This window comes from Mobula hypostoma, unplaced genomic scaffold, assembly GCF_963921235.1.
Source record: "Mobula hypostoma unplaced genomic scaffold, sMobHyp1.1 scaffold_36, whole genome shotgun sequence".
NCBI classification, from domain to species: Eukaryota; Metazoa; Chordata; class Chondrichthyes; order Myliobatiformes; family Myliobatidae; genus Mobula; species Mobula hypostoma.
In genome coordinates this window covers 4,421,362-4,441,262 of record NW_026948187.1, presented here as the reverse complement: position 1 = coordinate 4,441,262, position 19,901 = coordinate 4,421,362, and the positions used below count along the sequence as shown (strand labels likewise).

The window sequence follows — 19,901 nt, the reverse complement described above, 5'->3', positions numbered from 1 at the left end:
GGTCGCCTCACTACAGGAAGGACGTGAAAACGATAGAAAGGGTGCAGAGGAGATTTACAAAGATTTTTTCTGGATTGGGGAGCAAACCTTTGTCACAATGGAGTGCTGGGAACGGACCCAAATGCGAGACACAGACACTGAAGGACAAGGAAGAGGACTTGACCAGAGTCGGGACGTGACAGGATTCAGACCAGGAGCAGGGACAAGAACGTAGACTTGTGCTAGGGAAAGTGGGACCAGGACTAGAAACCATGGACGAGGAGGCAAGGCTACGACTCCGAGCCCGAGACTCGACAAGGACCCATAACCTGGGTCTTGTCTCGGGCTTGGATCCCAGAACCAGGCAAGAAAATGACATGGCTTCAGGCTGGGTTCTTGGATCTCAGAGACAGACTGGGAACCGAACATCAACAAAGAGCCAGGACTTATCCTAAGTCAAGCCGGGACTCAACTTCATCTCCACACCAAGGTGGAACAGGTCCTTCCATCAGGTAATGGCAAAACGGCCGGACAGCAACAGAGGTGAGGACAGGACAAGACAGATCCCCCCGCAGGGCAACGGCAAAACGGCCTGACTTACCCCCACGGAGGCGAGGACAAGAAGAGACAAACACCAAAGAACGACAGACAGTTCCATCTCCGCTCCAGGAAAGCTCCGAGTCTCAATTCGGCCAGCAACCTGAGCTGGCTACGGAAACAACCAGATCCCTACTTAGCTCGGAGTGGCTGACAGCCACTCATCTGGCCCAGGAAACAGCCGAATCCATACCGCAAAGACAGCGCCGACTACTGACAGCAAGGCTCCATGAGGGGATGGTTCCCCAACACAGCCCAAAGATGGCAATTGGCTGCTCTAGCCTTGCGCCGGCGGCTGCTCCCAGGGGATCTTGACAAAACAAACCAGCAGCCCACACTCAATCCCAAGGCTACTTATATTGCAAGCCCAAAGATGGGAATCGGGTGCCTATGATATAACTCAAAAAAGGGACAGCTGGAAGACCCGGAGTCCTGAGTCCACCGACCGGACCATGAACAGGAATGCGGACTTCACGGACCGGACCATGACAGCCTTATGAGAATAGGATGAGTGAACTCGGCCTTTTCTCCTTGGAGCGACGGAGGATGAGAGGTGACCTGATAGAGGTATATAAGATGATGAGAGGCATTGATGGTGTGGATAGTCAGAGGCTTTTCCCCAGGGCTGAAGTGGCTAACATGAGAGGGCAAGTTTTTTTTAACCCAGGGAATGGTGAGTGCGTGGAATGGGCTGCCAGCAGCGGTGGTGGAGGCGGATACGAGAGGGTCTTTTAAAAGACTGCTGGACAGGTATTTGGGGCTTAGAAAAATAGAAGGATATGTGTAACCCTAAACTGGGCTGAAGTGCCTGGAGTGTGCTCTACCTTTTCTATGTTTCTTTGAACATACATTTTGTCTCTATAACAGACTTGGAAATGTTGGACTTTGTCTCTTAGCCAAAAAGTTGACACAGATTGGGAACAACTGGGCTCCAAGCATTGGTCCGTACAACACCCACTGGAACATCCTGCAGGCCCAGGCAGGATCTTTAAACACACCGACTACAGGAACAGGAGAAGGCCATCGTCCTGTCATTCAATAAGACCTCGGACTGGTCCATTCTTGGCCCGCTCTTTGCCCAGACCATGGGCCCCACTTGCAGCTCAACAGTCTGCCGGTGTTTGCCCCCCAATGTGGTGAATCCCTCTGTTCGCCACCACCGTGGGCTCAGACATTTCCACAGATGAGCCCCTCCTGTCCCCACCGGGACAAACATCCTGTCCGCCCCCTCTCTCACCGTCTTCATCCTTTCAATAAAATCCCCCTCTCCCTCCCCGGGGAACCGGCATCAAAACGACGGGCCGAGCGGTCTCTTCCTACCTCTCAGCGATACATCAGACTCCGGCCGCAGGAGACGCTTCACAAACGCCCCAACTTCCCTCGGAGGGAAATGGAAATAAATCAAAAAGCGGGACATTTACTTTGTGATTTGTTCCGCTTTTCGGTTTGCAGCAGCAGACGGGGTAAAGCCCTCTCGGTTGATCCGCCTCCACTATTGGGTGTAACCAGTGATTGACATCGCTTTGCACCAATGGGAATAGCGCAGCTCTGCAATCAATTCAATTCCTCCGTTGACTGTTCGGGAGGGGGGTCGTAGCTCGTGCTCAGTTGCTCAGCCGTTAAACCGAAAAAGCTCGAGTACAGCAGCGCGTGTGTGATCCTCGTCTTCAGACGCATCATGCAACAGGAGTCCTAAATTTCAGCTTCAGTTAAGGGGAATTTGTACCTCACCATTGTTAGGCCACATTTGGAATCTGCAGTTGGTGCATGGGACCCATACACAAACAAAAACACTACTTCCATCGACCGAGTCCAAAGACAGGCAGCCCGATTTGTCACAAATACCGATGAGAGAGAAGCTAGTGTTACTCAACTTTTAAATTCATTGAAGTGGAGCCCTCTCCAAGATAGACGTGAAGCACACCACCTGACCTGTCTTTACAAAATGTTAAATGGTCAACTCGACATAGACTACCAATCCCACATCAAACCCAAACCTATTAGGAACAGACTAGCGCACTCAACTCAATTTGAAATACTAGCTACCAAGTCAGATGTGTACAGCAATTCATTCCCCCCCCCGCCCCGCAGAATTAAAGCATGGAATAATCTTCATCCTAACACAGTCACAAAACCAAACCCAATTAAATTTAAGGCAGCTTTTCTTCTTCAAAAATCTCCGTCTTAAACCCACCCTCCACCACCTCCAGTTTAAATTTCATGCGGAATATTTTGGAGGATCAAGAACCGAGAAAACAGTCGACGTTTGCCGTTGAGATCTTTCTCCAGGACTGAGAAGGAAGTGAGGAATTACCTGAGTAAAAACAGGCCGGTGAGGAAAAGGCTTGCTCGAAGATGATAGCTGAAGCCAGGTAGGTGGGAAATCTCAAGAGCGGGGGTGCGGGGAAATCTAGTAGGAGAGGAGATTAGACAATAGGAGAAAGGGATGGAGGAGTAGACCCAGGGAGAAGTGAAAAGCAGGTGAGAGGAATAAAAGGTCAGAGGAAGATTGTGAATTGCAAATATAATCCCTCTCTTTGATCAGCTGTCTGTGTGATTCCCTGACTCTGAGAGGAAGGGGTATCTATGGTCCACATTGTCAGGGTGTTGAGTTTACCAGGAGACAGAGACTGCAGGGACGAGAGGTTTTCTGTTCACTAATACACTGTGGACCCCGCTGGCAATTCTGGTGTTGTGACCCGAATCGAGACAAACACCACGCTGCCCACTCCACCAACAACACGGCACAGCCGGACACATAACAGGGGACTTTACATCTCACAACACTGGATTCAGTGATGAAACCCGGGATTAATGTTGTTGTCCCACTGAAATCATAAGAAACGTCCATTCAGGTGTTTTTAAATACGAACGCTCTCCCACATGTGACGTCACACAGCCACACCTTTTACAGTTTCAAAATAATGAAAAAGGAAAAGGGCCCGAAGCAAAAGTTTGGGCCACCTGCATGGTCAGTACTTAGGAACAGCCCCTTTGGCAAGTATCACAGCTTGTAAACACTTTTTGTCACCAGCTAAGAGTCTTTCAATTCTTGCTTGGGTAAATTTCTGAGTTCAGTCGTTAGCAGCAAAGCACTGACTGTGGAAATTACAGATCAGAATATTATTCGAGTCACAGAACCCAGCAGCACTGAAACAGGCCCTTCGGCCCTTCTAGTCAATGCTGACCTGTTTATGTTTTTACTGCCTATTTCCATCTACCTGCACCATAGCCTCCATACACCTCCCATCGATGTCATCACCCAAATGTCTCTTTAGTGTCTAAATCAAACCCACGTCCACCTCTTCCGCTGGCAGCTCATTCCACAGGCAGCTCATTCCACGCTTCCACCAACCTCTGAGTGAAGAATTCCCCTTCAGACTCCCCTAAAAGAATTCACTTTCACCCTGAACTTATGTCCAATGTGGGGGTGAGAGGGAAGACTGTAAGGGGAGGGGGTGGTCGAGTGCGGAGAGGGAAACAGAGCGGAGAGTTTATACTTAATATCTTTCAGAAAAAGTACTTGTTTAAACTTACTTGCTGCAAACCTACCATCCATACCCTGTAAATTCGCAACCAAATTATTGATCGAGATGATAAGTAGCAATGTTCAAAGTTCAAAGTAAATTTTATTATCAGAGTACATATGTCACCGCATACAACCCTGAGATACTTTTTCCTACAGGAACACTTAGCAAATCTGTAGAATAGTAACAGGATCAATGAAAGATCAAGTAGAGCATAGAATTCAACAAACTGTGTAAATGCAAATATAAGTAGATATCAATGAATAATGATAGTAATGGGGTTTAACCCTGGGGAACCCCACTGGGCCGGGCCTTGAGTCCAATAAACAGCCTCCCACCATCACTCTCTGTTTCCTACCATCAAGACAACCGTGCATCCAGTTAGCCAGCTCTCCCTGGATCCCATGTGATCTAACTTTCCACAGCAACTTACAATGCTGAACCTTGTCAAAGGCCTCACTGATGCCCATGTCGGCCACGATCCTGGGACAGAGGTGTCACTGATCAGAGGGCACAGATTTAAAGAGGACGAAGATGTTTAGAGGGATCTGAGGGAGAGATTTTTCACCCAGAGGGTAGCTGAAATCTGGAACACACTGCCCCAGGTGGTGGTGGAGGTAGGTCCCTTCACAACATTTACGAAGTACGTGAGCATTGAAACTGCCGAGATACAGTCGGCTATGAACCGAGTGCTGATAAATGGGACCAGTGTAGACAGTGAGTGGATGGTCAGAACAGGTATGGCCGGCCAAAGGCCCGTTTCCGTGCTGTGTGATCCAGCACTCCGGACATGACAAATTAACGATAGTGACACCGCACGGCATTGATTTCAAAACTCCACACCCCTCTCCAACCTGAAATAACCCAGACTGATCACCTTTGTCACCACTGTGAAAATCTGTTTCTGTCGAGGTAACATACAAATTGGTTGCTTTTGCTTACTTTGATGTACCCGTGTTATTTTTGAATAATATAATAATAATAAAAAGATTTGAAAAGAAAGAAAGAAACTGCCGAGATACAGTCAGGTATGAGCCAAGTGCTGATAAATGGGACCAGTGCAGAATTGATGAAGTTCCTGTCTCTTCTTCCATTAATGTTGCCTCCTTATGGCAAAACTAACCCTCTCACTGTGTCAGAATCAGTGATTAAATCTGGCCCCAAACACTGTGCTTTCATCCCTGCACATTGTAACTTGAACCATCGCACTGAGGGTCTGATGGAGACACAACCCCTGCCCTCTGCACATGTGATCACATCTCCCCTGCTTCTGCCATTTCAAATACCCTCAGAATGGTTTTCTGATTCAGTCTGAAGGTTATGGTACATTCAGCTCATCTTTAGACCTGACAAACCATGTCTTCCCACAGCTGGTTCCACCTGTTGGTGTGTTCTCTTTCCTCCACCTCCAGGGAAGCTGCATCTCCACACAAACTCCTCACTTGAGACGACTGTCTGTACCCGTGACACAGGAAATCACATCACTGTCACTCTCCTGATACCATCCGGGAAGCGGTACCGCAACATAAAAGCCAGGACCAACAGGCTCTGGGACAGCTTCTTCCACCAGGCCGTCAGACTGATGAACTCACGCTGATTTGAGTGTGCTCTATATTACATTGTCTGTTTTATTTATTATAAACTAGTATAAATTACTATGATTGCACGCTGCACATTTAGATGGAGACGTAAGGTAAAGATTTTTACACCTGATCGATGTAAGAAATAAAGTCAATTCAATTCCTGATTCCGTGTCTGAGCTGCTCGCCTCCGGGTATCCTCCGTCAACAAGCTTCTTCCTCAGTCACCATCTGTCAGATTATAAAAAACAATTAAAACGATCTATCAGACAGCTCCTGTACCCCTCCACCCCCGAACAGGTTCCCCTGTTAAAACTCTCTGCTCAGCCCCTTCCCTATTCCCTTTCCCTTTCAGACTCCCGATGTGCCAGCAGATCCGAATTCACCGTGTGGACATTTCTACCCCACAGGAGGCTGTACAAACCCGTGTCCTTCTCTGATGCACAGCTCAGTGACCCCAATCCCTGTCTGCACTCGCAGCCCATGACGGTGACAGCTGTCCTAGACTCTGTAACTCACAATCTTGTAACACAGAATCTTGTTCACAGCAAGTTTAGACAGTCATTAATATGAAGAGAGAATTGTTGTTTCCTGAAAGGACAGGCGAGCGAAGCTGTCTGATCCAATTCACCAGATGGTCCGGTGTTTACAAGTTAATTTGTCCCGGGACCCACACCCACACCCACTCATAACCCCGACCCACACAGACAGACAGACTGTCCCTTCGCCCCAAACCCCCTGCACAACCACAAGGAATTGATCCACGGCCCGGGCTCGGTCGCAAAGTGAAAACCGGGGCTGAGGAGAGCCCGGAGACAAACACCCCGCTGCCCACTCCACCAACAACACGGCACAGCCGGACACATCTCACAACACCGGATCCGGTCCCGATGAAACCCGAATTTAATGTTGTTGTTCCAGATCGGACCCAACAAAAGGTGTTTTAAAACTGAAGCGCCCCCCCCACGTGACGTCACACAGCAGCCCCCTCCCCACACGCCTGACGTCACCCATGGTCTCCCCGTATCTGCATCTGCTGTCACGAGCACGGTGCCTTACGTCACACACGCGCTGCTGTGCTCGAGCTTTTTCGGTTTAACGGCTGAGCTACTGAGCACAAGCCACGTCCCACCCCCCCCCCCCCCGAACAGTCAACAGAGGAATTGAACTGATTGCAGTGCTGCGCTATTCCCATTGGTCCGAAGCGATGTCAATCACTGGTTACAACCAATAGTGGAGGCGGACCAGCCGAGAGGACGTTACCCCGTTAAAGCGGAACAAATCCCAAAGTAAATGTCCGCTTTCTGATTTATTTCCATTTCCCTCCGAGGGAAGTTGGGGCGTTTGTGAAGCGTCTCCTGCGGCCGGAGTCTGATGTATCGCTGAGAGGTAGGAGGAGACCGCTCGGCCCGTCGGTTTGATGCCGGTTCCCCGGGGAGGGAGAGGGGGATTTTATTGAAAGGATGAAGACGGTGAGAGAGGGGGCGGACAGGATGTTTGTCCCGGTGGGGACAGGAGGGGCTCATCTGTGGAAATGTCTGAGCCCACGGTGGTGGCGATTCACCATATTGGGGGGCAAACACCGGCAGACTGTTGCCCTGCAAGCGGGGCCACTGGTCCGGGCAAAGTGACAATTATTTGTGTTTTGTTGAGATTGTACCGGGAATATGGTGTAAAATCCCGCTCCCCACACTAACACGGGTTATACAGACCAAAGAACAAACTGCGGAGGAACTCAGTGGGTCGGGCAGCATCTGTGGAGGGAAATGGACCGTCAACATTTCGGGCCGAGACCCTCCCTCTGGACTGAGAGTGGACGGGAAATAGTCCGAGAAAAGAGGTGAGGGGTGGGGATGGGGCAAGAGCTGGGGAGTGAGAGGATTTAAAGGACTGTCGTGGAACAGAATCACTGGCAGGGTCCAGCCGGCCTGAGTTGACTCTCTACTGTACACTAGGTGTGTTATAAATTCATCAAGTACCGGAGACAGAGTTTAAAATAGAACTGTTTTATTTGTCTCAGATCCAGAATATTAAACTCCAGTCCCATTAAATGTGAATGTGCAGCAGAAGAAACTCCTCCCATGCCCAGTGACCAGGGTGCAGAACTGGGTGTGATGAGCAGCAGCAATAATTGCAGAGTTCAGCACCGACAGACACTCTCAAAATTGCATTCAGCAACGGTAATGGACAAATATCCGACATGCAGCTTATTGAAACTTTCTGCCCAGTGTGAACACGGTAGTGTGTCACAAGGTTAGATTACTGAGTGAATCCCTTCCCACATTCACAGCAGGTGAATGGCCTCTCCTCAGTGTGAACTCAATGATGCACATTCGGTTGATTTGGCTGAGAGAACCTCTTCCTAATGTCTGAGCACGTGAACCACCACTACCCAGTATGAATTTGCTGGTGTTTTAGTAGACTAGCTGCCTGAGTGAATCCCTTCCCACAGTCTGGGCAGGTGAATGGCTTCTCCCCAGTGTGAATTCGCTGGTGCATCTGAAGGTTGGATGATTGAGTGAATCCCTTCCCACAGTCTGAGCAAGTGAATGGCCTCTCTCCAGTGTGAACTCGCTGATGTACCTTCAGTTGAGATGAGCAAGTGAATCCCTTCCCACAGTCTGAGCAGGTGAATGGCCTCTCTCCAGTGTGAACCCGCTGGTGTGCCAGCGGATCAGATGACTGAGAGAATCCCTTCCCACGTTCTGAGCGGGTGAACAGCCTCTCCCCAGTGTGAACTCGCTGGTGTGCCAGCAGATCAGATGACCGAGTGAATCCTTTCCCACATTCTGAGCAGGTGAATGGCTTCTCCCCAGTGTGAACTCGCTGGTGTTTCAGTAGGCTAGCTGCCTGAATGAATCCCTTCCCACAGTCAGAGCAGGTGAACGGCCTCTCCCCTGTGTGAATTCGCTGGTGCATCTGTAGGTTGGATGATTGAGTGAAGGTCTTCCCACAGTCTGAGCAAGTGAATGGCCTCTCTCCAGTGTGAACTCGCTGATGTACCTTCAGTTGAGATGAGCAAGTGAATCCCTTCCCACAGTCTGAGCAGGTGAATGGCCTCTCTCCAGTGTGAACTCGCTGGTGTGCCAGCGGATCAGATGACCGAGTGAATCCCTTCCCACGTTCTGAGTGGGTGAACAGCTTCTCCCCTGTGTGAACTCGCTGGTGTCTCAGTAGGCTAGCTGTCTGAGTGAATCCCTTCCCACAGTCAGAGCAGGTGAACGGCCTCTCCCCTGTGTGAACTGACCGGTGTCTCTGTAGGTGGAATGACTGGGTGAATGTCTTTCCACAGACTGAGCAGGTGAACGGCCTCTCCCTGGTGTGAACTGACTGGTGTCTCTGCAGGTGAGATAGTAAAGTGAATCCTTTCCCACAATCTGGGCAGGTGAACGGCTTCTCCCCTGTGTGAAATTGGTGGTGTCTATGAAGGTCAGCTGGTCGATGGAATCCCTTCCCACAGACAGAGCAGGTGAACGCCCTGTCCCCAGTGTGAAATCGCTGGTGTATTAGTAGGCTGGATGATAGAGTGAATCCCTTCCCACAGTCTGAGCAGGTGAACGGCCTCTCTCCAGTGTGAACTCGCTGATGTACCTTCAGTTGATATGATTTAATGAATCCCTTCCCACAGTCCGAGCACGTGAACTGCTGCTCCCTGGTGTGAACTCGCTGGGGAGACATTAGGTCAAATGACCGAGTGAATCCTTCCCCACAAATTCAGCAGATGACCAGCCTCTGCCCAGTGTGAACTGTCTGGTGTGACCACAGCTGGGATAATCGACTGAATCCCTTCTCACACACAGAACAGGTGAATGGCCTTGTCCAATGTGAACTACCTGATGTACCTTCAGTTGAAATGACAGAGTGAATCCACCCCTACAGTCTGAGCAGCAGAATGGCCTCTCCTCTGTGTAAAATGACGGACTTGCAAGTCGGTCAGATGATCAAGTGAATCCCTCCCACAGTCTGAGCAGGAAGGATGATCGAGTGAATCCCTTGTTCCAATTCTTAAATATCTGGACAGGGACTGCAAAACTGGCGTGTTGTTCTCGAGATTCCCGCAGACAAATTCCTTGTCATTTTTAACCTGTAAAAACATTTACAAAATCCATCAATGGGTGAAGGACAACATTTCAGATGAGATCACTTGAGTTGTCAAGCTGTGATTTGACATCACACTGTCACAGTGAGGTTCAACACAAGTTGGAGAGAGAAATCATCTTCTAAATGGGCACAGTGCTGGTATCTGGAATGACATCAAATTTTCTGATGCCCTTTATGTCTCTATGAGAATGGGACATTTCTGCCATCTCCAGTATGTGACCTGGCTAAGTTTGACTCGCTCCATTGGTATTAGTCCCTGTTCCCACTGAGCTGCATGGGTTCCTGGCCCCACAGTACCTGAAACACTCTCACACAAATAGCCAGCAGTGCATTCCACACACCCACTACTCTCTGGGTAAAAAAACTTACCCCTGACATCCCCTCAGTTATCTATTTCCAAGCACCTTAAAACTACTCCACCTTGTCTTAGCCATTACAGCCCTGGGAAAAAATCCTCTGGCTATCCACACGAGCAATGCCCCTCATCATCTTATACATCTGAAAAAGGCTCTAAACATATACAATGAAATTATACATTGCTTTGAGGATTTATTAGATGTCCTGTATACAAAATTATCAGGGTATAGATAGGGTAAATGCAAGCAACTTTTTCCACAGAGGTTGGGTGGGATGACAACAAGAGGTCATGGGTAAATGGGGAAGGTGAAAATTTAACGGGAATATTTGGAAAAGTTCATAACTGAAATTGGCATGAGAGTGTGGATGACAGCACAACTGGTGAACATGAGCTCGGTTTCACAATTTAAAAAAGTTTGGATGGGAGCCTGGATGGTAGGCGTATGAAGGGAGATGGTCCTGGTGCAGGTAGTTACATTAGACAGCCTAAATGTTTTCTCGGCATTCACTAGATGGGCCAAATAGCCTGTTTCCATACTGAACTTCTCCATGTTTCTATGACAGAGAAGCTGGTCACATTTTGCTTGTAAGGAAAAAGTAGGAGTGACAACGGAGCAGCAATGGCTGGAGTTTCTGGAAGCAATTCGGAAGCTGAGTGATCGATACATCCCAAAGAAGTGGAAGCATTGGAAAGGTAGGAGGACATGACTGTGTCTGAAATGAGAAGCCAAAGCCAACATAAAAGCCAAACAGAGGGCAAATAATAGAGCAAAAACTACTGGAAAGCTTTTAGAAACTAACAGAAGACGACGAAAAGAAAAGTCAGTTGATCTCAGAGCATGGAATCATGATATTATAGTCATTAATGAATCTTAGTCGTACCCAACAGACTGAGGCATTTAGAGGAACAAAATATCCCGGGCCTCAATGTCTCTTGAAAACCCAGGTTCCCTGCACCACTTACCTTCCAACTTTTATTTTGGCAGGTAGATAAAGACGTGTCAGATCCTTTCTGATACTATCAAAATTAACCTTTCTCCAATTTAGAATCTCAACCCATGGTCCAGACCTCTCTTTTTCCATATTTACTTTGAATCCCATGGCATTATAGAACATAGAATAGTACAGCACAGTACAGGTCCTTCGGCCCACAATGTTGTGCCGACCCTTAAACCCTGCCTCCGATTAACCCCCCAACCTTAAATCCCTCCATATACCAGTCTAGTAGTCTCTTAAATTTCACTAGTGTATCTGCATCCACCACTGACTCAGGCAGTGCATTCCACTCACCAGCCACTCTCTGAATTAAAAACCTTCCTCTAATATCCCCTTTGAACCTCCCACCCCTTTCCTTAAAGCCATGTACTCTTATATTGAGCAGTGGTGCCCTGGGGAAGAGGCACTGTCTATCCACTCTATCTATTCCTCTTATTATCTTGTACACCTCTATCATGTCTCCTCTCATCCTCCTTCTCTCCAAAGAGTAAAACCCTAGCTCCCTTAATCTCTGATCATAATGCATACTTTCTAAACCAGGCAGCATCCTGGTAAATCTCCTCTGTACCCTTTCCAATGCTTCCACAGCCTTCCTATAGTGAGGTGACCATAACTGGACACAGTACTCCAAGTGTGGCCTAACTAGAGTTTTATAGAGCTGCATCATTACATCGCGACTCTTAAACTCTATCCCTCGACGTATGAAAGCTAATACTCCATAAGCTTTCTTAACTACCCCATCTACCTGTGAAGCGACTTTCAGGGATCTGTGTAATTTCTGTCACCAGTCCTGGATCATTTCCCAACAGCTTATTGCACACTTCTACATCAGGAATTCTATGTACTGATTAAGGGCACATTTGACAAACTCTACCCCATCTAGTCCTTTTAAAGTATGCGAGTCCCAGTCAATATATGGAAGGTTAAAATCACTTACTGAATCAACCTTTGTTTCTTGGCATTGTCTGCAATCTCTCTACAAATTTGTTCTTCTAAATCCCTCAGGCTGTTGGGTGCAAGCAAGTACCAATAATTCCCTGTCCTGAGCTCATCTGGCTTTCCTACGATGCTTCTTGCATTGTGATATACACAGCTCAGCACGTTCATCGCACCATGCTTAAACATTTGATTGCTGACTCTACCTGAGGTCTGAACAACATTTGACTGGTGTCAAGAAAATAAACTCTCCCTCATTGTCACAAGAACAAAGGAGCTGATTGTGGATGACAGGAGGAATGGAGACAGGCTGACCCCTATTGACATCAATGGATCTGGGGTTGAGAGGGTGAACAGCTTTAAGTTACTCAGCGTAAACATCACCGAGGATTTCACATCGTCTGTAACTACTGGCTGTGTTGTGAAAAGAGCACAGCAGCAGCTCTTTCACCTCAGATGGTTGAAGAAGTTTGGGATGGTGTCCCAAATCCTAAGAACTTTCGACAGGGACACAATTGAGAGCATCCTGACCGGCTGCATCACTGCCTGGTATGGGAACTGTACTTCCCCAATCGCAGGGCCCTGCAGAGAGTGGTGCGGATAGCCCAGCACATCTGTAGATGTGAACTTCCCACTATGCAGGACATTTACAGAGACAGGGGTGTAAAAAGGGCCCAAAGGATATTGGGGACCCGAATCACCACAACCACAAACTGTTCCTGCTGCTACAATCCAGGAAACGGTACCACAGCAAAAGGACCAACAGGCTCCGGAACATCATCTTCTACCAGGCCATCAGACTGATTAATTCATGCTGATACAATTGCATTTCTATGTTATATTGACTGTTCTATATACAAACTATTTATAATAAATTACACATTGCACATTTAGACAGAGACATAACGTAAAGATTTCCACTCGTCATGTATATGAACGATGTGTGTAATAAAGACAATTCAATCCAATTCACCCTGTCCAGTATCTGTTCTATCATTCTGGCTCCCATTCCTCCTACAACTTATTTTAACCACATCAACCCCTCCCCCCACACTAGCTCCAGCAAGCCTTACCACTGGGATATTAGTCCCGTCTTGTTCTGTTCCCCTAACTAATGAATCCCCTATCACACCTTTGACTTTCCTCTGTCAGTAATCCCCCCAGCAGTTTCTAAAGTGGTCCACCTGTTGTTGTGGAAGATGACCACAAGAGTACTCTGCGATGGCTATTTAACCTCATTCCCCTTCCTGACTCTCACCCAGTTTCCTGTGTCCTGAACCTTGGGTGCAACTCACTTCTCTTCGTGTCATATCTATCACCCCCTCCAAATCCTGGATGATCAGGAATTCATCCATTTCAAGTTTAACTCCTTGAGTGCAGGGTTACAAGCCACTTCTGGATGCACATCTTGCAGGTGAGGGAATCAGGGACAATGGAGGTCTCCCCACCTTCCCACCAATGTCCCCTCTAATTTATAATGACCAGTGTGCACATAAATCTTGCACTGTGCATTTTTCACCCAGTGAAAACATATGCACAGTAAACTTTATTTTGAGAAGTATTCATTTTAACAGCTAGCAAATCACTGTCGATAAGAACTTTGATCTCCTCTGGATATGATCCAGTTCATCTGCACTCTCACACAACCTATGTAACAGGCCTGTAATGGGTAATGAAGGATTTTCTCACCAGAGCTTTTGCACATTGTCCATATGTGGTTTGCTTGCTTAAATTATGCTTTAAAAGTCAGATTTCAAAATATCACTCCAGTTCTTCCCACTTGCAAATTCTCCAGCAACTTTTGCATCACCGCAATACACACAGGTAACAGCAGTTTCTGTATTGTACATAAATATTTCCCCTGAACCGTCCGCCAAACGACTGACGGTGGAGAACTCATTGATGGTAATGCCAATGAATATAAAGAGAAGCGCAGTCGTCTGTCTCATTGGAGTCTGGCACATTTGTGATGTGAAAGCTATTTCTTGCCCAGGGAAAAGGTGTTTGATATCATTATGTACCCAGAGAGAATGGGTCAAAACATGTCCTCACGGGTAGAAAGGTGCAGAACAAGAGGAGGTAAAACAAGCAACACACACAAAATGCTGGAGGAACTCAGCAGGCCAGGCAGCATCTATGGAAAAGTGTACTAATGCTGAATTCTGGCATTTTGTGTGTGTTGCTTGCATTTCCAGCATCTGCAGATTTTTTCTTGTTAGTGATTGGAGGTAGATCAAAGGTGATTTTCTCAACTGGTGATGTAAAAGATTTTGTTCCCTTTCTCCGAGTTCCCAATCCTTGTATTTAGACAGTGGATCTCCCATCCACTGCTACCAACCTTATAGTTCCCACACCCCGCACTTCCCGTTTCTACCTCCTACCCAAGATCCACAAACCTGCCTGTCCTGGCCGACCTATTGTCTCAGCTTGCTCCTGCCCCACCGAACTCGTTTCTGCATACCTCGACACTGTTTTATCACCCCTTGTTCAATCCCTTCCGACCTATGTTCGTGACACTTCTCACGCTCTTAAACTTTTCGATGATTTTAAGTTCCCTGGCCCCCACCGCTTTATTTTCACCATGGATGTCCAGTCCCTATATACTTCCATCCCCCATCAGGAAGGTCTCAAAGCTCTACGCTTCTTTTTGGATTCCAGACCTAATCAGTTCCCCTCTACCACCACTCTGCTCCGTCTAGCAGAATTAGTCCTTACTCTTAATAATTTCTCCTTTTGCTCCTCCCATTTCCTCCAAACTAAAGGTGTAGCTATGGGCAACCGTATGGGTCCTAGCTATGCCTGCCTTTTTGTTGGGTTTGTGGAACAATCTATGTTCCGTGCCTATACTGGTATCTGTCCCCCACTTTTCCTTCGCTACATCCACGACTGAATTGGCGCTGCTTCCTGCACGCATGCAGAACTCGTTGACTTTATTAACTTTGCCTCCAACTTCTCACCCTGCCCTCAAGTTTACCTGGTCCATTTCCAACACCTCCTTCCCCTTTCTAGATCTTTCTGTCTCTGTCTCTGGAGACAGCTTATCCACTGATGTCTACTATAAGCCTACTGACTCTCACAGCTATCTGGACTATTCCTCTTCTCACCCTGTCTCTTGCAAAAACGCCATCCCCTTCTTGCAATTCCTCCGTCTCCGCCGCATCTGCTCTCAGGATGAGGCTTTTCATTCTAGGACGAGGGAGATGTCTTCATTTTTTAAAGAAAGCGGCTTCCCTTCCTCCACTATCAACTCTGCTCTTAAACGCATCTCCCCCATTTCACGTACATCTGCTCTCACTCCATCCTCCCACCACCCCACTAGGAATAGGGTTCCCCTGGTCCTCACCTACTACCCCACCAGCCTCCGGGTCCAACATATTATTCTCCGTAACTTCCGCCACCTCCAACGGGATCCCACCACTAAGCATATCTTTCCCTCCCCCACCTCTCTGCATTCCGCAGGGATCGCTCCCTACACAACTCCCTTGTCCATTCATCCCCCCCCCATCCCTCCCCACTGATCTCCCTCCTGGCACTTATCCGTGTAAGCGGAACAAGTGCTACACATGCCCTTACACTTCCTCCCTTACCACCATTCAGGGCCCCAAACAGTCCTTCCAGGTGAGGCATCACTTCACCTGTGAGTCGACTGGGGTGATATACTGCGTCCGGTGCTCCCGATGTGGCCTTTTATATATTGGTGAGACCCGACGCAGACTGGGAGACCGCTTTGCTGAACATCTACGCTCTTTCCGCCAGAGAAAGCAGGATCTCCCAGTGGCCACACATTTTAATTCCACATCCCATTCCCATTCTGACATGTCTATCCACGGCCTCCTCTACTGTAAAGATGAAGCCACACTCAGGTTGGAGGAACAACACCTTATATTCCGTATGGGTAGCTTCCAACCTGATGGCATGAACATTGACTTCTCTAACTTCCGCTAGGCCCCACCTCCCCCTCGTACCCCATCTGTTACTCTTTTTTATGCACACATTCTTTCTCTGACTCTCCTTTTTCTCCCTCTGTCCCTCTGAATATACCTCTTGCCCATCCTCTGGGTCACCCCCCCCCCCGTCTTTCTTCCCGGACCTCCTGTCCCATGATCCTCTCGTATCCCCTTTTGCCTATCACCTGTCCAGCTCTCGGCTCCATCCCTCCCCTTCCTGTCTTCTCCTATCATTTTGCATCTCCCCCTCCCCCTCCAGCTTTCAAATCCCTTACTCACTCTTCCTTCAGTTAGTCCTGACGAAGGGTCTCGGCCTGAAACGTCGACTGCGCCTCTTCCTGGAGATGCTGCTTGGCCTGCTGCGTTCACCAGCAACTTTGATGTGTGTTGCTTGAATTTCCAGCATCTGCAGAATTCCTGTTGTTTGAGATTTGTTAAAGAGCTTTCAAGTTAATCACGGTGCCATTGAAAGTTTCTGCAAGCACCGGTTCAAGTAAATACCTCAGTTTTTTTTTGTGTAGAAAACTCATCACCTCTTTTAACGCAGAAAGCAGCTCTAATAAAACAATACACTTAATATCAGCAAACGTCCCGCGTGTTTAATGCCAAAGTAGAACGTTCTTACAAATGCAGATATAAAACACAAGAGATTCTGCTGTTGCTGGAAATGTAGACACATTCACATAAAATGCTGGAGGAACTCTGCAGTTCAGGCAGCAAATAATCAGAGGAGTACACAGCCAATGGCTGCTGATGGGCCTCGGCCTAAAAGTTGGTTATTTGTTCCTCTCCACATTGACTGCCTGATCTGTTGATTTCCACCAGTATTTTGCAGAAATTAACTACTTTTTTTTGATCAACCAGTTTCCAAATGTTTTTGATCTTTCACTTGTAGCCACATCCAGCTGATCTGATTACCATTCTTCCTCCTCCTTGTAAACTCTAGGCCGCATCTCTTTCCAGAGCCACAAAGCCCTGACTCAGACTGGCAACTCATTGGTTTCTGACTCTGCTCCATCGAAGATTCACTCGCTAGTCTGCTGTCGATCTTCAGCAGTGCATTGCAACAACCCAGCTGTCTATGGCACAGTCGTTTGAAATTAGTGAAAATGGCCCAAAAAGTTAAAAAGAGCAGGGAAGGAATTTAACCACCTTAGTCCGGAGCCCTGAAGAATGTCAAAACCACAGTGAACTCATTGTCTCATTCAGCCTGGTGAAAATCATGCAGGAAATTCATGCAGGTGTATAAGATGATGCGAAGCATTGGTCGCTTGGATAGCCAGAGGCTTTTCCCAGGGCTGAAACAGCTAACACGAGGGACATGGTTTTAAGCTGCTTGGAAGTAGGTACAGATGAGATGTGAGAGCTACATTTTGTAAACAAAGAGTAGTGTGTGTGTGGAATGCACTGCCAGCAACGGTGGTAGAGGCGGATACAATAGGGTCTTTTAAGAGACTCTTTGATAGGTACTTGGAGCTTAGGAAAATAGAGGGCAATGCGGTAGGGTAATTCCAGGCAGTTTCTAGAGTAAGTTACATGGTCGGCACAACATTGTGGGCCGAAGGGTCTGTAATGTGCTGTAAATTTCCATGATTCCATGAAATTCAAGGGAAATTTCCTATCCCACGGAGTGGTGACCAGTTGCAACCTGTCGTCACAGGGAGAGTGAGAGGGGAACGGCAGGGATAGATTTTGATATACTGATGGAACAGAAACATGGGCAGGGAACAGATGGGCCGAGTGGCCTTTCTGGTGTACATTGTGAGTGTGGTAGAGACAGCAATTACCTGAAACACGGAATTTGATACAGAACTGATTTATCTTTCACAGACCCTCAATATTAAACACCAGTCTAGTTTAAGGCTAACATCAGCAGAACGGACTCCTCCAATGCTCAGTGACCAGGGTTCAGTCCTGGGTGCGATAAGCAGCCGCAAGAACTGCAGAATCTGACAGTAACAGTCCCTCATGAACCTGCAGCTGCCGTCAGTCACCGTGATGGTTAAACATTTAACACAGAGCTGATTTGAACTTCCTCCCTGATGTGAAGTTGCTGATGCTGCAGCAGCTGGGATGATTGAGTAAAACTCTTTGCTCACTCCGGACAGAAATGTGGCCTCTATTTATAGTGAACTCACCGGAGCATCACAAGGTGGGTTAACTGAATGAGTCTCTTCACACACACGGAGCAGGTGAACGGCCGCTTCCCAGTGCGAAGCTGTTGGTGTATCTGCGATGGCCGACTGAATCCCTTCCAAAATGAGAGCCAGTGAATGACATCACACTGCTATCAACGTCATGGCGATGTATCCAATCAGATCACGGACATGGACACGTGATCGGGCTCTCCTTGTAGCGAGTGGGGCGCTGTCTTCTCCAGCATCTCCACCTCCACATTCAAGGATCGGCGGCATTCAAGCGCTGGTGAACTGGCAGATACAGCGGAACGAACGTGCTGTTGTACTTGTGATCCCCATACACAGATCCTTTGACTTTTCTACACTGTTAAAAGTTTACAAAACACGTCAGTGAGTGAAGGACAACATTTCAACTCAGATAAATTTAGTCTCCATGGGTATTTCTGATTAAAAAAAACACTGGCACAGCTCAGAACAAGTTGGAGGAACAAGAAACACACACAAAAAAAACGCTGGTGGAACGCAGCAGGCCAGGCAGCATCTATAGGAAGAGGTACAGTCGACGTTTCGGGCCGAGACCCTTCGTCAGGACTAACTGAAAGAAGAGATAGTAAGAGATTTGAAAGTAGGAGGGAGAGAGGGAAGATCCAAAATGATGGGAGAAGACAGGAGGGGGAGGGATGCAGCTAAGAGCTGGAAAGTTGATTGGCAAAAGGGATACGAGGCTGGAGAAGGGAGAGGATCAGGGGACGGGAAGCCTGGGGACAGAGAAAGAGGGAGGGGAGCCCGGAGGGTGGAAAGCAGTCAAGGAGTTATAGTGAGAGGGTCAGAGGGAGAAAAAAGAGAGAGAGAACAATGGGGGAAATAACAAATATATTTAAACAAATAAATAAGGGATGGGGTGCGAAGCGGAGGTGGGGCATTAACGGAAGTCAATAATCATGCCATCAGGTTGCAGGCTACCCAGATGGAATATAAGGTGTTGTTCCTCCAACCTGAGTGTGGCTTCATCTTGACAGAAGAGGAGGCCGTGGATAGACATATCAGAATGGGAATGGGACGTGGAATTAAAATGTGTGGCCACTGGAAGTATAAGACCCTTCATAGGCCTGCAAGATGTCCCAGTCGGTGTTGTAGGGACCGGTGCCTGGAGCCCAGTTGTTCCCAAACTGTGTCAACAGTTTGGCTGAGGGACCAAATCAACATTCCCCAATCTGTTACTGACAAAAAATGTAAATTTATATCCTGAAAATGACACCGACCGTGTATTAGATCCCGAAGGTTTCGGGAGTTTGGAAAAATTAAATAGGGGTGTCTGTGGGTTTTTGTTTCCCAGGGTTTGTTTCCACGCCCTGATATCGATGGAGTGAAGCCAGAGTTCAGAGCCGACACAGCGGGGTCCGATACAGGTCAGACGGGGTAAGTTACAGGCGACACTCCTCTCCGTGACAATCAACACCGGAGCATTTAGAGTAACGCCGCAGTAATTCGGAGCGGGTCAGGGAGAATATTAAATAAAACCAACACGGGAAGTTTCTGATCCGATCCCCTGACAGAGTGTGAAGGAACCGCGGCGAAGAGTAGGTGCAGAATTTAAAATAAGCCAGCCGAGCCGGGCCCGAGAGGGCGGAAGCCGAGGGGGAGATCGATGCCTGCGAACGGGGGAAGTAAATCTGCAACGGGCTTTGGAAACTGTCCGTGGACAAAGTCGGAGACAGCGGGGCTGAGCGGTACCGGACGGTG

The 19,901-nt window shown here is 47.9% G+C and overlaps 2 protein-coding genes across 3 annotated transcripts in view; both read right to left on the bottom strand.

Annotated features, from left to right (window-relative positions):
* Positions 1 to 19,901, bottom strand: part of LOC134341653 (oocyte zinc finger protein XlCOF6-like) — a 92,568-nt gene that overhangs the window by 50,875 nt on the left and 21,792 nt on the right. The window lies entirely within an intron of this gene.
* Positions 7,705 to 18,253, bottom strand: LOC134341656 (zinc finger protein 229-like). 2 transcript variants are annotated; one of them, XM_063039566.1, is made up of 2 exons: positions 18,159 to 18,253; positions 7,705 to 9,767 (listed from the first exon to the last, which is right to left on the bottom strand). In XM_063039566.1, the coding sequence occupies exon 2, from the start codon at positions 9,359 to 9,361 to the stop codon at positions 8,072 to 8,074; it is 1,290 nt and encodes a 429-aa protein (XP_062895636.1). In that variant the 5' UTR covers positions 9,362 to 9,767; positions 18,159 to 18,253; the 3' UTR covers positions 7,705 to 8,071. The 2 variants fall into 2 exon arrangements, with proteins under 2 accessions (XP_062895636.1, XP_062895637.1); XM_063039567.1 differs by lacking the exon at positions 18,159 to 18,253 and adding an exon at positions 13,763 to 14,371.